Source organism: Diabrotica virgifera, chromosome 6 (assembly GCF_917563875.1).
Source record: "Diabrotica virgifera virgifera chromosome 6, PGI_DIABVI_V3a".
Lineage (NCBI taxonomy): Eukaryota > Metazoa > Arthropoda > Insecta > Coleoptera > Chrysomelidae > Diabrotica > Diabrotica virgifera.
The window spans coordinates 218459539-218474119 of NC_065448.1; the positions used below are offsets into that span (position 1 = coordinate 218459539).

The 14581-nt window shown below is 36.1% G+C and overlaps 1 protein-coding gene across 4 annotated transcripts in view; it reads left to right on the forward strand.

Moving 5' to 3' along the window:
- The window catches only part of LOC126887254 (putative ferric-chelate reductase 1 homolog), a 139310-nt gene that overhangs the window by 110813 nt on the left and 13916 nt on the right, over nucleotides 1-14581 (forward strand). For all 4 annotated transcript variants that reach the window (XM_050654669.1, XM_050654671.1, XM_050654670.1 and 1 more), the window contains exon 4: nucleotides 13386-13542. In XM_050654669.1, the coding sequence (XP_050510626.1) occupies nucleotides 13386-13542 (157 nt within the window). The remainder of the gene's footprint in view (nucleotides 1-13385; nucleotides 13543-14581) is intronic.

A 14581-nucleotide genomic window follows, 5' to 3' on the forward strand; every position in this document is an offset into this window, starting at 1 on the left:
ACCGATGTAAACTTCGACCGCGATCGCGACCTACACCGCGCTCATTCATGTATCTTCGGCATGTTTTTACACTTAGTGGGCACTCACAACGAGGCGCCGACCACCCTCGCTTCATAGTATCGCTCGTACAATAGTATTGATCGCCAGGTAAAACAAATGCATTACACTGGGGGAACACATTTTTTGTTGAGTTAGATCTGACACTGATTTTTCACTAATTTTGGGCGTCTGAATCTAAGAATAACTTCAGATTTTGTCTATCACGTCAACTTTTTAAACTGAGGTGCCCATTGCGTGCCCATGTCTCACTTATGAGGTGCCCATGCTCTGTCTTGATCACCAAGTTTCACTTTAAATAGGCAAAATATGCTTGTCTGACAAATGTACTGATGTTTGTCCTTTAAGTGGGAATGGTAAAACTTCCACATTATATGCCACAACGAATCGGGGCTGTTTTCGCACTTACGACGTGTAGGAGCAGAGGTAGCCATAAGGAAACGTTTCAGATCAAACACACTAAGTAGTTCTATGCACTTCAGTAACGAAATACTAAATACTGCTAACCGACACACAACGTTTCACCACAGTATAGCAGACGTAACTGAATAGGAACAGGCAAGTCTAGACCAGTTGCAGTTATCAGCGCGTCATTGCCCCCACCCACATAGAAAACGAACGTGACGTGATAGAAGAAAACGAAAAACAGTTTTGAAACCAGGATGCCTAATTCTATATCATCATCATCATAGTCATTAACATCTTAGTAGATGTGTTGTGGTTCATAATTGGGCTTCAGCAGCTCGGACAGTTTGATTGATAATATTTCTCCACTGGTCGCCGTCATCAGTTACATGTATTACCTCAGTATACTGTTTGTTGAGAAGCTTTTTAGTAATGTCCGCCCATCGCTGTGGAGATCTTCCGCGTTGGCGTTGAGTCTGAGGCCTTCCTTGGACCACCAACCGCTCCATTTTGTGATCACTCCGATGGATATGACCAAAGAACTTTAAAATTCTAGAGTAAACGGTACTGGAGAGACGCTGATCCGGTTTAATTTCATCCAGAACCGAGACATTTGTATGGCGAGCCGTCCATGGAATTCGAAGCAGGCGTCTCCATGTCCACATTTCAAAGGCGTCTATACGTCGTCTATCTGATTCTTTGACTGTCCATGTCTCGCATGCATAGTAAAATATGGAAAAGACCAGAGTTGAAACGAGTCTCTTTTTGTTTGTCATAGTAATGTGACGATCACGCCAGACCCCGTTTAGTTCACTCATTGCTGCTCTTGCTAGTTGAATGCGTCTTCTAATTTCGGGCTCACAACTGCCTGTGTTGTTAACTAGAGCTCCAAGATATATCATAGATGAGACTACCTCGCATCCCGCAATAGTTTGGGTTTCAGGAAACTGTTGTTGGCGATCAATAACCATGATTTTGGTTTTGTTGTAGTTAACCATGAGTCCAAATTTAGCACTTTCTTCCTCGAGTTTTTTTAATAATTCAATAATTTCTTCTGGAGTAGAGGCTAGAAGTGTAGTGTCGTCTGCGAAACGCAAGTTAGATATCTTAAAACCACCTAGGTTTACTCCTCCCTCCCAACCATCCAAGACTCTGCGCATTATGAACTCCGAATAGATGTTAAATAATAAGGGAGATAAAACGCATCCTTGGCGTACTCCCTTCTCCAAAGTGCATTTGTCAGACAGGTATCCGTCCATTCGAATATATGCCAGGTTATCTTGGTACAGTTTGCTAATAAGGTGAGTCAAGTGTTTAGGTACACCCATTGTCGTCAATATGTTCCATAGTTTGTCCCATCTAACATTATCAAAGGCCTTTGTATAATCGACGAAACATATAAATATCGGGATCTGGTATTCTCTGGCTTTTTCTATGATGTTTCTTACATTAAGGATTTGTTCTCTGGTACCTCTGCCCTTTACAAATCCAGCCTGCTCAGGTGCTATTTGCCAACTTATGAAGTTTTCTAGACGCCGTTGCAGTATGTAGAGGATCACCTTACTGGCGTGTGATATTAGAGCTAATAGCCTGTAGTTGTTACAATTATTTGTTGAACCTTTCTTATGAAGAGGTATGATTATGGTCTTTCTCCAATCCTCAGGCCAAACGCCTGTGTGCCATATTTCATTACACAATCGATGTAATATTTTCACTCCACATTCCGGAAGATGCTTCAAGACGTCTGCAGTAATGAGATCATATCCTGCTGCTTTGTTTAACTTAAGTATTTTTAAAGCGAATTCCACCTCGGAAAAAAGTATGTCAGGTTCAGATTCAAAACTAGTGTGGTGTGTCTCTGTTGAAGGAGAATGGAAAGTGGAGGTCTGGCAGTCAGGTACAAACGGGGTGTCCGCTGGCATCTGGTCCGCATTGGCGTATAAAGACTTACAATACGCCCTCCAAACATCAATAACCTTGTCCAAATCCGTCTGTACATTACCTTCATCATCTTTGATAGACCAAGATTTCTGTTTGAATTTACGTGTGAGTAGTCTGACTTTATCAAAGAGTTCCTGGGTGTTATTTGTGTCGGCGTGTAGTTGAATTTCTCTGCAGATTTTCTCTATATGCTTGTTTTTGTCTCGTCTACAAGCAGCCTGAATAGCTCTAGATAGCTGTCGGTACTGGGAATTCCTGAGAGGGTTCTCGATTCCAGCAATTTTAAGTTTTCTACATTCTTCAACGAGGTCAAAAGTATCTGCAGACATCCACACTTTTTTTGGTCCGGTTGAGACGGCATTAGACTGTGCCTCGCAGTCAGCCAAGGTCTGTATCAAGGTATTTTTAAAAGATAACCAAATCTTTTCGGAATCATGAGTGGCGATAGTTGGTAAAATATTTTCGAATCTTTCATTACGTTGGCTTTTAAATTGTTGTGTATCTTTTATTTTTGATATCCTCTTGTTTCGGATCCTAGCACATGCCTTGAATTTTTGCTTTAGCGTTGCAAAAAGAAGTTGGTGGTCAGAGCCGCAGTCAGCGCTAGGTCGTGTTTTACATTGGCTAATAGATGTTTTCCAGCGATGTTTAATCATTATGTAATCGATTTGATTTCGGTGTCGTCCGCCAGGTGAGATCCAAGTGTACAATCTTCTGGGGTGGTGCTTATACATAGAGTTCATTATTGTCAAGTCATTGTCAACGCAGAACTGGATAAGGCGGTCTCCCCTTGAATTACGTTCACCTATTCCATATCTACCCACAATATTTCGTATATGTTCGTCATCCATAGTAACACCGATTTTTGAGTTTAAATCACCCATGATGATAGCGATTTCTTTATTTGGGATATTTTGCAGATACGATTCCAGTTCGTTGAAAAAAGATTCAGTTGTATCATCTAATTCTATAAAGAACAGCTAAAAAATCTAACTCAACAGAAATTGTGTTTCAAATTGTTCCCCAGTGATGCGAGCGTTCACGAACATGAGGTGTACGATACTATGCTGTAGTCCTGGGCAAGGATACGATGCGATGGTCTCCGTTATGAACGTACCCTTAGATCAGAAAATTCAGAGCAGACCCTAGACCTCTCTGAATCCCATGGTGGTTTAACTCTGAAACAAAATGCAGTTACGGCCAGTTTTACATCAATCTATTGTGTTGTTTGTGGTTCATATGGTTTTCTCACCGTTGAGCAATTCGTTGTATAACATTTTTACCTGATATTATTAAAGGTGTATTTAATATTACGCACATAATAATTTTTATTTTGTGTACATAAATTATACGTCATTAAAAATGTTTTCCTTCGTAGTTGTCCCGCCTCTTTATCTGCGGTAAGAATCATGTTGAAGATTCTAATCTTATATGAAGTAGACTGTAAATTATTAATCAAGGTTCGATGATGACCAGATAGATACTTATGTATATTCTTCTTCTTTGAGTGCCTCTCCTATCGGAGATTGGATATCATTGCCATCTGGTCCATTCTCGCCATCGTTTTGGTAGTTTTACATACTGGGTTATTCGTTCTTGCGCTTTTAACGAGACCAAACAGTCTGTTACACCATCTTTATAAACTTTTCACGACAGTAATCACCACAAGATTAGACAAGAAATTAGACCTATATCAAAGTAGAGAACAAGCTGGATTCAGAGCAATCTTTGGAACCAACGATCACCTCCAAACAATAAAACAAATTAATCGAAAAATCCATAGAATATAACAAGTTTTTAACAACAGTTTTTAAGAATATGACAACCTTAGTTTTAGCATTCGTAGATTTCCACAAAGCCTTCGACTCAGTAGAACTCGACAGTGTTATAGAAGCACTAAACGAGAGCCGCATTGATAGCCGATATTCGAGGCTAATATGGAATAAGTATATATTATAAAAATGCGATAAGCTCGATACAACTACACGCTAACAGCAACCAAATAAAGATCCAAAGAGGTATCCGTCAAGGGGATACATTGTCACCTAAACTTTTTATATCGGCTCTAGAACAAGCGATCAAAACCCTCGAACGGGGTGATAAAGGAATAAATATGGATTGAGAGATGCTACACCACCTAAGCTACGCAGACGAAATAGTCCTGATTGCAGACGATTTTGGACAAACAAAGAAAATGTTGGAAGAACTTATTACAGCATGTCATAAAATAGGCTTAAAAATGAATATAACAAAAACAAAATATATGACGAACTTAGTACCAAATAAACACCGTGAAATACAAAATGAACAAATAGAACTGGGAGAAAAATATATATATATATATATATATATATATATATATATATATATATATAGATATATATATATATATATATATATATATATATATATATATATAGATATATATATATATATATATATATATATATATATATATATCTGGGTCACGAAATTAAGATAGGTTTAGGACAATCAAACAACCGAAGTATCCAGAAGAATAATATAAGGATGGGCAGCATACGGAGCTCTTAGGAACATTTTTAATAGTTATATTCCAACTAACATGACGAAAAAAGTTTTCGACCAATGCTTGCTACCGGTGATGACCTATGGTGCAGAAACATTATCGCTTTTCGCAGAAATCAAGATCTACGAGCTAAGACCAAAGTCATAGACGTCATTGAAAGAAGCTGTAACTTAAAGTGGAAATGGGCTGGACATGTTGCCAGAATGAAGGACGGAAGATGGACTCGCAAACTAGTTGAAGAAGTATCGCTTTGGTATAAATTCCCAAACCGTTTTCTCCGTCTCTTGGTTGTAGAATAAATTACTTCTTTTTCCTAATTGGTTTATTTAAAAAGACTACACTTACTAAAGCTAAGTTTAGCTTTTACGCCAGACACATCGAGAATTAATATGGTACAAAAAAGTCCCAAATATTAATTTGGACTTAATTATGAACTATTATAATTGAAAAAGCTATCGTTTTTTTTTATATGTAACATTGACAAATATTTTATTTAGGAATTGTCACTCATTTTTTGAGATAGATTTTTTAAGAAGGCCAAAATCGTGTATTAAATGTGACATAATTTTAGGGGCGTAATAAAGCAAAGATTAGAATTTGGATTATACATATAATAAACTTTCAACATTCTCCCCCGCGTTGAAGCATCCCTGCTTCAACTAAATTACACAGTAACAGAAACAGAAAAAACAAAGTGTTAGGAAGAATGTAACAAAACTAGAAATAAGCATGTTGGTCGTTTTAAGGTTGAGTTTTATTTGGTAATAAAGAAAGCTTTGAAATGGATCGGATAAACTCTCCGGAAGCCGTACGGAGCTTAACCACACGGACTTTGCCATCCTTACCAGGATATACTTCCATGATGCGCGCCAACGGCCACATCATTGGAGGTACATTATCTTCCTTGAGTAAAACTAGTTTATTTACTTGCAGGTTAGAATATTCTTCAGCCCATTTAGGCCGGTTCTGAAGGCGATTTAAGTAATCAACCGACCAACGTTTCCAAAAAACTTGTTGAATTTTAGAAATCTGCTGGAAGGTGGAAAGTCTATGTTCGTTTAAATGTGAAAGATCCTTTTCAGGATAAGCGGTGAGAAGAGACCCTATCAGAAAGTGTCCCCGTGTAAGGCAGGTTAAATCTGTAGGGTCATTAGAAACTGGACCTAAGGGCCGAGAATTTAGTATTGCCTCGATTTGACAAAGAATAGTGTTAAACTCTTCTGAAGTGAACAAAGCATTACCCACCAATCTCTTGATATGAAATTTTGCGCTTTTGATGGCGGATTCCCAGATTCCACCCCAATGCGGAGATCGAGGTGGAATGAATTTCCATTTGGTCTCATTTTGTGAAAGAAAGTCACAGATAATATTTACATTATTATTAGTTTTGAAAAATTGATACAACTCATGTAGGACATTTTTTGAACCTAAAAAATTGGTGGCGTTGTCACTATAGATCACTGACGGATTTCCTCTTCTCGAGACAAACCGTTTTAAAGCGTTCAGAAAGGAGTCAGTAGACAGTCCAAGAACTAGCTCTATGTGAACTGCCTTGGTGACCATGCAAACAAAAACCGCAATGTATGATTTTATGAGTGGAGATTTACGAAGCCTTGAGGATTTTATTTGAAAGAATCCTCCGAAATCAATTCCAACTTTCTGAAATGGTCTAGAAACATTTACACGATCAGAGGGCAAACTTGTCATAATCTGTTGGCAGACTTGATTATTGAATCGAAAACACATATTGCAATTTCGAATGATTTTTTTGATCTCTCTGAGCCCATTAAGGGGCCAAAAACGTAAACGAATATTGCTCAGAACGGTTTGAGCACCAGCATGCCCGAGCCGCCTATGTTCGTACTCTAGTATGAGGGAGGTCGTATGATTATGGGGTGGCAAAAGCAAGGGATGTTTCTGTTGGTAGGAAATGGAGGCGTTACAAAGCCGTCCGCCGATCCTCAGCATTGATAATTCATCGAGAAATGGATTTAAAGATAATAATTGTTTATTTGATAGTTGCTGGTTTGCAGAAAGTTCGGAAATTTCTTTAGAAAAATTGGTTAGCTGAACTTGCCGAACTATAAAATATAGAGCTTGGTCCAATTCTTCAACAGTGAGGGAATCAGATTGTTTGTTTCCTTTTAAACAACTGACAAATCTGAGTACATATGCGATAGTACGACGTAATCGAGAAAAAGAAGAAAATTTTTGAAATAATTGTTCCCAAGGAGGTTTTGAGTTGACGTTTGTGAGTATATTGGAACGAGTTTTTCTGTGCTCTGTAATTAGCTGATCAGTCATTGGGGGTTCATCAGAGAATTCTAAAGAATGATTAAGAAGAAAAGCAGGACCGGACCACCACAACTTGTTGTCCAGAATTTCTTTGGCTGATAAACCGCGTGATAGAATGTCAGCACTGTTTTCAGCTGATTTAACGTATCGCCACTGACAATTTTGCGTCAGTTCTTGAATTTGAGCAACTCTATGCGATACGAACACTGACCATTTACTAGGGTGTGCCCTGCACCAACATAAAGCGACCTGAGAATCGGTCCACAAATTTATTGAGTCATACTCTAATTTATTTTCGAAGACTTGTAGAATTTTGTTTACAAGTTTCGCCAGCAAGAGCATAGCGCAAAGTTCTAACCTTGGAATGGTAATTGATTTAAGTGGGGCGACCCTAGATTTTGAAGATACTAAAGTAGAAGAAATATCATTGTCAGAATAAAGAACTCGAAAATAAATGCAAGCACCATAAGCCTCTATGCTTGCATCAGAAAAGCCATGAATTTCTATTTTGCTAATAGTTTTCGGACGAAAATATTGTCTAGCTATTTTTTGTTGTGAAAGCAAGGGGATATGTTCAATAAAATTGTGCCAATCTTTAAGAATGCAAGCGTCGTTTATTACGGTGTCCCAATGAAACTTTTTGAACCATAATTTTTGCATCAGTATCTTACCTTTTACTATAACAGGATTTATCAAGCCTAACGGATCATAACATTGAGCTAAGATAGAAAGTATTTTTCTTTTGGTAACTGGACCGTGCACGATTTCTTGAGGCACGGAAATACAAAGAGTATCTTCTGCTGTACTCCACTTTAGCCCAAGAACTTTACTTGGGACTTCATCTATGTTTATGTCATAATCAGCTTTTTGATTTTCCGAAATGTCTTTGGAAATATTTTTAAGAAAATAATCACTATTTGAACAATATTTATGCAACTCAAACCCATGCTTATTTAAGATGGTATTTAATTGAGAGTATAAATTGAAAAGTTCGTTGTGATTATATGAACCACAAAGGCCATCGTCCATATAGAATTGATTCAGAATTGCATCAGACGCAAGAGGAAATTCTAAAAAGTTTAGACAAGCAATTTCTTTAAGAACCCTTGTTGTCAAGAACGGGGCTGAATTGGTTCCAAAAACTACAACATCGAGTTGGATACATTTAAAGTCTTCATCAGGGTTTTCTCGCCATAAAATGTTTTGAAGAAAAGTTTGTTCCGGGTTCACGAGGACCTGACGGAACATTTTTTTAATATCTACCGTGAATACAAAAGGAAAAAGTCTAAATCTACATAGAATGTCATACAATTCTGGCTGGACCTGATATCCCTTTAAACACACGTCGTTTAAGGAATACCCTGAGGAACTTTTGGCGCTGGCGTCCATGACAACGCGCAAACGCGTTGTTAAACTGGATTCTCTAACTACACCTAAGTGCGGAATAAAATATTTATTTTCAGATTTGGCATTTAGCAGAGTTAGGGGTACATAATGAGCATGTTTAAGTTCAATTAATTCATCAATAACTTTTTTATAGTCTTGATAAAAGTTACAATTAGTTTTAAATTTATTTTCTAAAGAAATGAAACGCTTTCTGGCCATGTAATAAGAATTTCCTAACTTTAGATTTTCTGAAGGTGATTTCAGCGGCAAACTTACTTGAAATCTACCATTTTGTAAAATTTTGGTTGTAGAACGGAATAGGCTTTCAGATGCCTCATCAGCTTCTGAAAGATAGAATTTATTGGGAATTTCCTTGATTTCCCAGAATTTTTTCAAACGGCTGTCTAATTGTAATGTGGAAAGAAGTGAATTAGATTCAGTTAAAACTTCTGAACTACTATCTGTAACAGACATATTGGATACAGTAAAATGATCAGGAACTGTACCAGCTACCACGAAACCTAAGTGAGACTCTTGTAAGACTGGAAGATTTTTGCCAAGTCTGACGAAGTTAGGTAAAATAATATCGTAATAAAGATCTAAACCAATTAGAATGTCAATTTCAGAAGGCTTAAAGAATTCGTCGTCTGCTAGAAAGAATGGTTCCGGAATATTTAATTTTTTCACTAGTATTTTTGATTGAGGGAGAGCACAAGTAATCTCGGGTAATACAACTACTGAAAAATGAAAACTTCTTCGACGATCATAATTGGAAAATATGGTTATATCTGACATTTTAGTACAAGTCGAGCCACTCCCTCCTATTCCTGATATATGTACTGACTTGTTATACGTATCTAATTGTAACTTGTTCACAAGCTTCTCTACGATAAATGAATTTTGGGATCCTGTGTCCAAAAGAATTTTCGCTATGCAGAAATTAGCGTTTTTACCAAGTAAAGTTACTTTTGCAGTACCCAGAAGAATATGACTATTTTTTACTGACTGAACAGAGTGATTCGCTGAATGATTATTTGCGGTAGGGTTATTTTCCGTAAAATTTCTCGAAGGACCTTGAAAATTTGTTATTCCTGAATTTTCCTGTACTGGTTGGATATCCAGAGAACGGGTTTGAAGATTTGAATTACTATCGAGATGAGAAGATGAATTATTACCATTTTGAAAATGAGCAGTATTATCTAAATAAGAACTATTAGATGAGATTAGAGAGCTATGGTTACCTGCGTAGCTATTAGGTTGAGAATTTGCACCATTATTATATAGAGAATGCGAATGACTCTTACTACTAGTCATTGGAGGAGAATGTTGATTTTCGCTGATTTTTATGTGCATTAACGAATTGTGTGGCTTGGAGCAAAAAGAACATTTTTTAGAGGATTTGCACTCTTTCAAATTGTGTTTACCAAAACAATTTATACATAAATTCTTTGCCCTAATAAATTGCAATTTGGAAGAATGAGGTATATCTTTAAACTCAGAGCAAGTGTAAATTTTATGGCCCACCTTGTTACAGTAGATACAAATTAATTGAAATTGGTGATTTGAAGTTGCCTCATGCATTGTCGAATGAGATGAGAAATTTTTTCTGGCAGTTTTAGGACTAGAAATTTCAACATTTTCCAGAATTACTGCACGTTTTTCTAAGAATTTTAAGAAATTATTTAAAGTAGGTATTTCATCGTGATTCCTCTCAGATTCATATGCCTTAACCGATTGAAAATCTAACTTCTTTTTTAGAATGAATATAAGTGTTAAGTCAAATAAATTTTCGGAAGTTAAATTCAAATTTTTTAGTGACAAAATATTCTTTTGAATTGTAGTGATTAATTCTCTTAATGTGTCTGACTTACATTTAGAAATATCATTACAATCAAAAATTGCTTGCAAATAAGAATTTATTATGGCGAATTTGTTTTCGTATCTCTTCTTTAAAATATTTAACGCGATTACAAAATTTTCATTAATTATCGGTAATGAATCTATAAGTTGAAGGCTTTCACCTTTTAAATAACTCTTCAAGTACACAAGTTTTTGGACATCTGTTAATGTCTCATTTTTCACTATGAGCGCATCGAAGAGCTCAATGAACGATTGAAAGTCTCTAATATGACCTGAGAATTGTGAAATTTTTATATCCGGAAGACGAACTGCTATTGGAGCACTACAAGAACCCTCACTGGATGAACTAGATCTTATCTGAGAAGGTGCAGCTTTTAATTTATTAACACAAGCGGTCAAATCGCTTACAAGTTTGAAATATTGATTTTCTGTGAACTCTCTATCTTTTTCTTCTTTGCCTGTATTTGATGCAAGGAATTCGATTTCATTTTGTGCTTTTTCATAATCATGAAATATTAAATGAAGTCTACTTAATCGCGTCTCGAACTGGGTAACATCTAGTTCTACGTCTTTTTTGGCTATAAACCAGTTAGACATACGAGTAAGAGAAGACTTAGCAATTTTTCTATATTTTTTGAACTCATCCATTTTTATTAAAGATATTGGAACACGAAAATGTCTTTGAATCACAGAATTTATTGATTTTAATGTCTTTGAATAACTGATAGCCAAATAGAATAATGAAACAAAGGGTATATAAATGGACTTATCTCACCCAGTATATCCTTTTGTTGTTGTGTCGGCGAATAATCTTGAAGAACTTTCCATAAGTTTTATGCTGGTCAAAAATCCGGCTCGATGTAGGCCAAATGAAGAAGTATCGCTTTGGTATAAATTCCCAAACCGTTTTCTCCGTCTCTTGGTTGTAGAATAAATTACTTCTTTTTCCTAATTGGTTTATTTAAAAAGACTACACTTACTAAAGCTAAGTTTAGCTTTTACGCCAGACACATCGAGAATTAATATGGTACAAAAAAGTCCCAAATATTAATTTGGACTTAATTATGAACTATTATAATTGAAAAAGCTATCGTTTTTTTTTATATGTAACATTGACAAATATTTTATTTAGGAATTGTCACTCATTTTTTGAGATAGATTTTTTAAGAAGGCCAAAATCGTGTATTAAATGTGACATAATTTTAGGGGCGTAATAAAGCAAAGATTAGAATTTGGATTATATAATAAACTTTCAACACTAGTTGAATGGAGACCGAGAGCCGATAAACGTAGCAGAGAAAGACCACAAACACGATGGCAAGACGACTTACGAAAGACAACAAAAAACTGGATGCAGAAAGCATAAGATAAAACACTTTGGAGACAAACAGCGGAGGTCTATATCCAGCAGTGGATTGAGAAAGGCATGGTGATGAACGAGTCTGCTGTCCTTCATTCTCTTTATGTGTTTGTTTCAACATCTTCGACTCTGCCTAACCCACCTACCTATGTCCTGTATTCTACAGTTTTGTCTGATCTCTTCACTCTTATTCTGTCACGTAGAGTTGTGCCTTGTGTACTTCTTAGTGCTCTCATTTCAACTGTTCTCATCATTTGTTACGTTCTATTTGTGTCTGGTCTTGCTTCTGCCGCATATGTTATAATAGGTCTTGTTGTTGTTTTATATAATTTTGATTTTGCTTTCAGTATTTAGATATTTGTTTTTCCATACGATTACTTTCAGGCATCTCGAGATTCTAGCTGCTTTCATTGTTTGTTCTCTGACCTCTTTTGAGAGATTTCCATAGCTTGTTATTTTCTTACCAAGATATTTGAAGTGATTCACCTGTTCCACAGTTTTGGAGTCAATTCGCAATTTGCATCTTATTGGTTCTTTGGAAATTACTACGCACTTAGTCTTCTCGGTGTTGACGAGCATATCTTCTATGGTATTGCTGGGTTGATTAAGTAGCTCACAGTACCATTGCCGGTCCTAAGCCCGAGTGGAGGAGGAGATTTCTCAGGCCAGGTTAGGCCCCTACGTGGAGTAAAATCTCAACACGGCTCACAGAAATGCAAGTACATATTTCCTATTATTCAGTTCGGACATGCTCGATGAGAATAATTTCAATTTTACTAAGGAAGTAAAACTTCTCTTGTAGGTAGATGGTATATAAATTTATTAAAATTTTTTCTAAAAAGATCCAAGTTGGATTAAAGTGGGTACATCACTAGTTCAAAACAAACGTTTTCGGACTAATCAGTCCATCATCAGGTTGAAACTTCAGATCCAAAGTAGTTGGAACTAGCTACATAGGTAGGTCGAATGACCTAACCATTATAAAAATTAAGTCTACAACAATGTCGACAATAAGTCGATGTTAAAAGAATACAATTAGACTATCTAATAATAGTCTAATTGTATTCTAGGTAGCTACATAGGTAGGTCGAATGGCCTAACCATTACAAAAATTAAGCCATTTAGGCTACAACAATGTCGACAATAAGTCGATGTTAACAGAATACAATTAGACTATCTAATAATAGTCTAATTGTATTCTTTTAACATCGACTTATTTTCGACATTGTTGTAGCCTAAATGGCTTAATTTTTATAATGGTAAGGTCATTGGACCTACCTATGTAGCTACTTCCAACTACTTTGGATCTGAAGTTTCAACCTGATGATGGACTGATTAGTCCGAAAACGTTTATTTTGTAATAGTGATGTACCCACTTTAATCCAACTTGGATCTTTTTAGAAAAAATTTTAATAAATTTATATACCATCTACCTACAAGAGAAGTTTTACTTCATTAGTAATTTTTTATTATGGTACACAGCCAATGAGAGGATTTTTTCCTTTATATTTTAATCTCAATTTTATTTTGCAGCCCCAATTGGGAATTAATCTTCTCAACGCAAGCGTTAACGGAGAAGAATTTTATTGTAAAGTTCGACGAGATACCGTTACCACTGTCAAAGGAAACGTATTTGACCTCAGAAAGAATTCTTTCCACGTCTTAGTTGCCGCCGGAAGTGAACTTAAAAGTAAGACTTAAGTTTTTTTAAATCACATAATATGTATCTTTTTTTAATCACGATCTCCCTTTTAAATCTGTGGTTGAATTTAAAGCTCTGAGTGATAGGATAGTTCTCCTTAAACTGGAAGGCAAACCAAATAATCTCAATATCATACAAGTTTATGCACCAACTAGCACAGCAGAGGACATAAAAGTCGAGGAATTGTACGAAAAATTGGAAACAACAATCGCCAAAATTCTAAATAAAGAACTAACCTAAATGTGAGAAGACTTAAAAAAACAAAATTGGCTACACTACAGAAAATGACCTAAAGAATGTACTGAGAAAGTCCGGCATAGGCCAGAGAAACGAAAGATAAGACATATTAATTGAGTTTAATCTCAAAAATATCCATTCTATCATGAATACTCAATTTAATATACGTCGACTTTATACTTGGAAAAGCTTTGCAGATAGGTCTAGAAATCAAATTGATTACATACTTCCTTACTCATAGTAGCTAGAGATAATCAATCCAAACCATCAGATCATATTCAGGAGCGATATGTCAATCAGATCATACTCTCCTCGTAGCTAAAGTAAAGCTCAAAGTTAAAGCGCCCAACAAACGAAGAGAGACAAAGAGGATATAACCAAGAAAGTAGTGTATCTTGGATCATTGATAACAGACAGAGGGCCACTACAAAAAGAAATACAACATATATGTGATCTAGCAAAAGTTACCTTACGAAAAATGGCCAAAATATGTAAGGATTCTCAAATTTCACGAACACTAATGTTGATGAGGTTGATCAACTGTTTAATATTGACAATACTTACATACCTATGTGAATCTTGGACTCTACTACAAGCGGAAAGAACAAAGATAGATACCAATGAGACTGAGATGTTCCACTGAAGAAGAATGTTACGAATTTTCTGGATCGCCCAGAAACGACAAAGAACAAAGACAAAGGACAAATAATTCAAATTTAAAAGAGCTAAGAGCTCCAAACGGCTATCCAGCATAGTCCATCTTCAACAATTGGAATACTTTGGACATGTT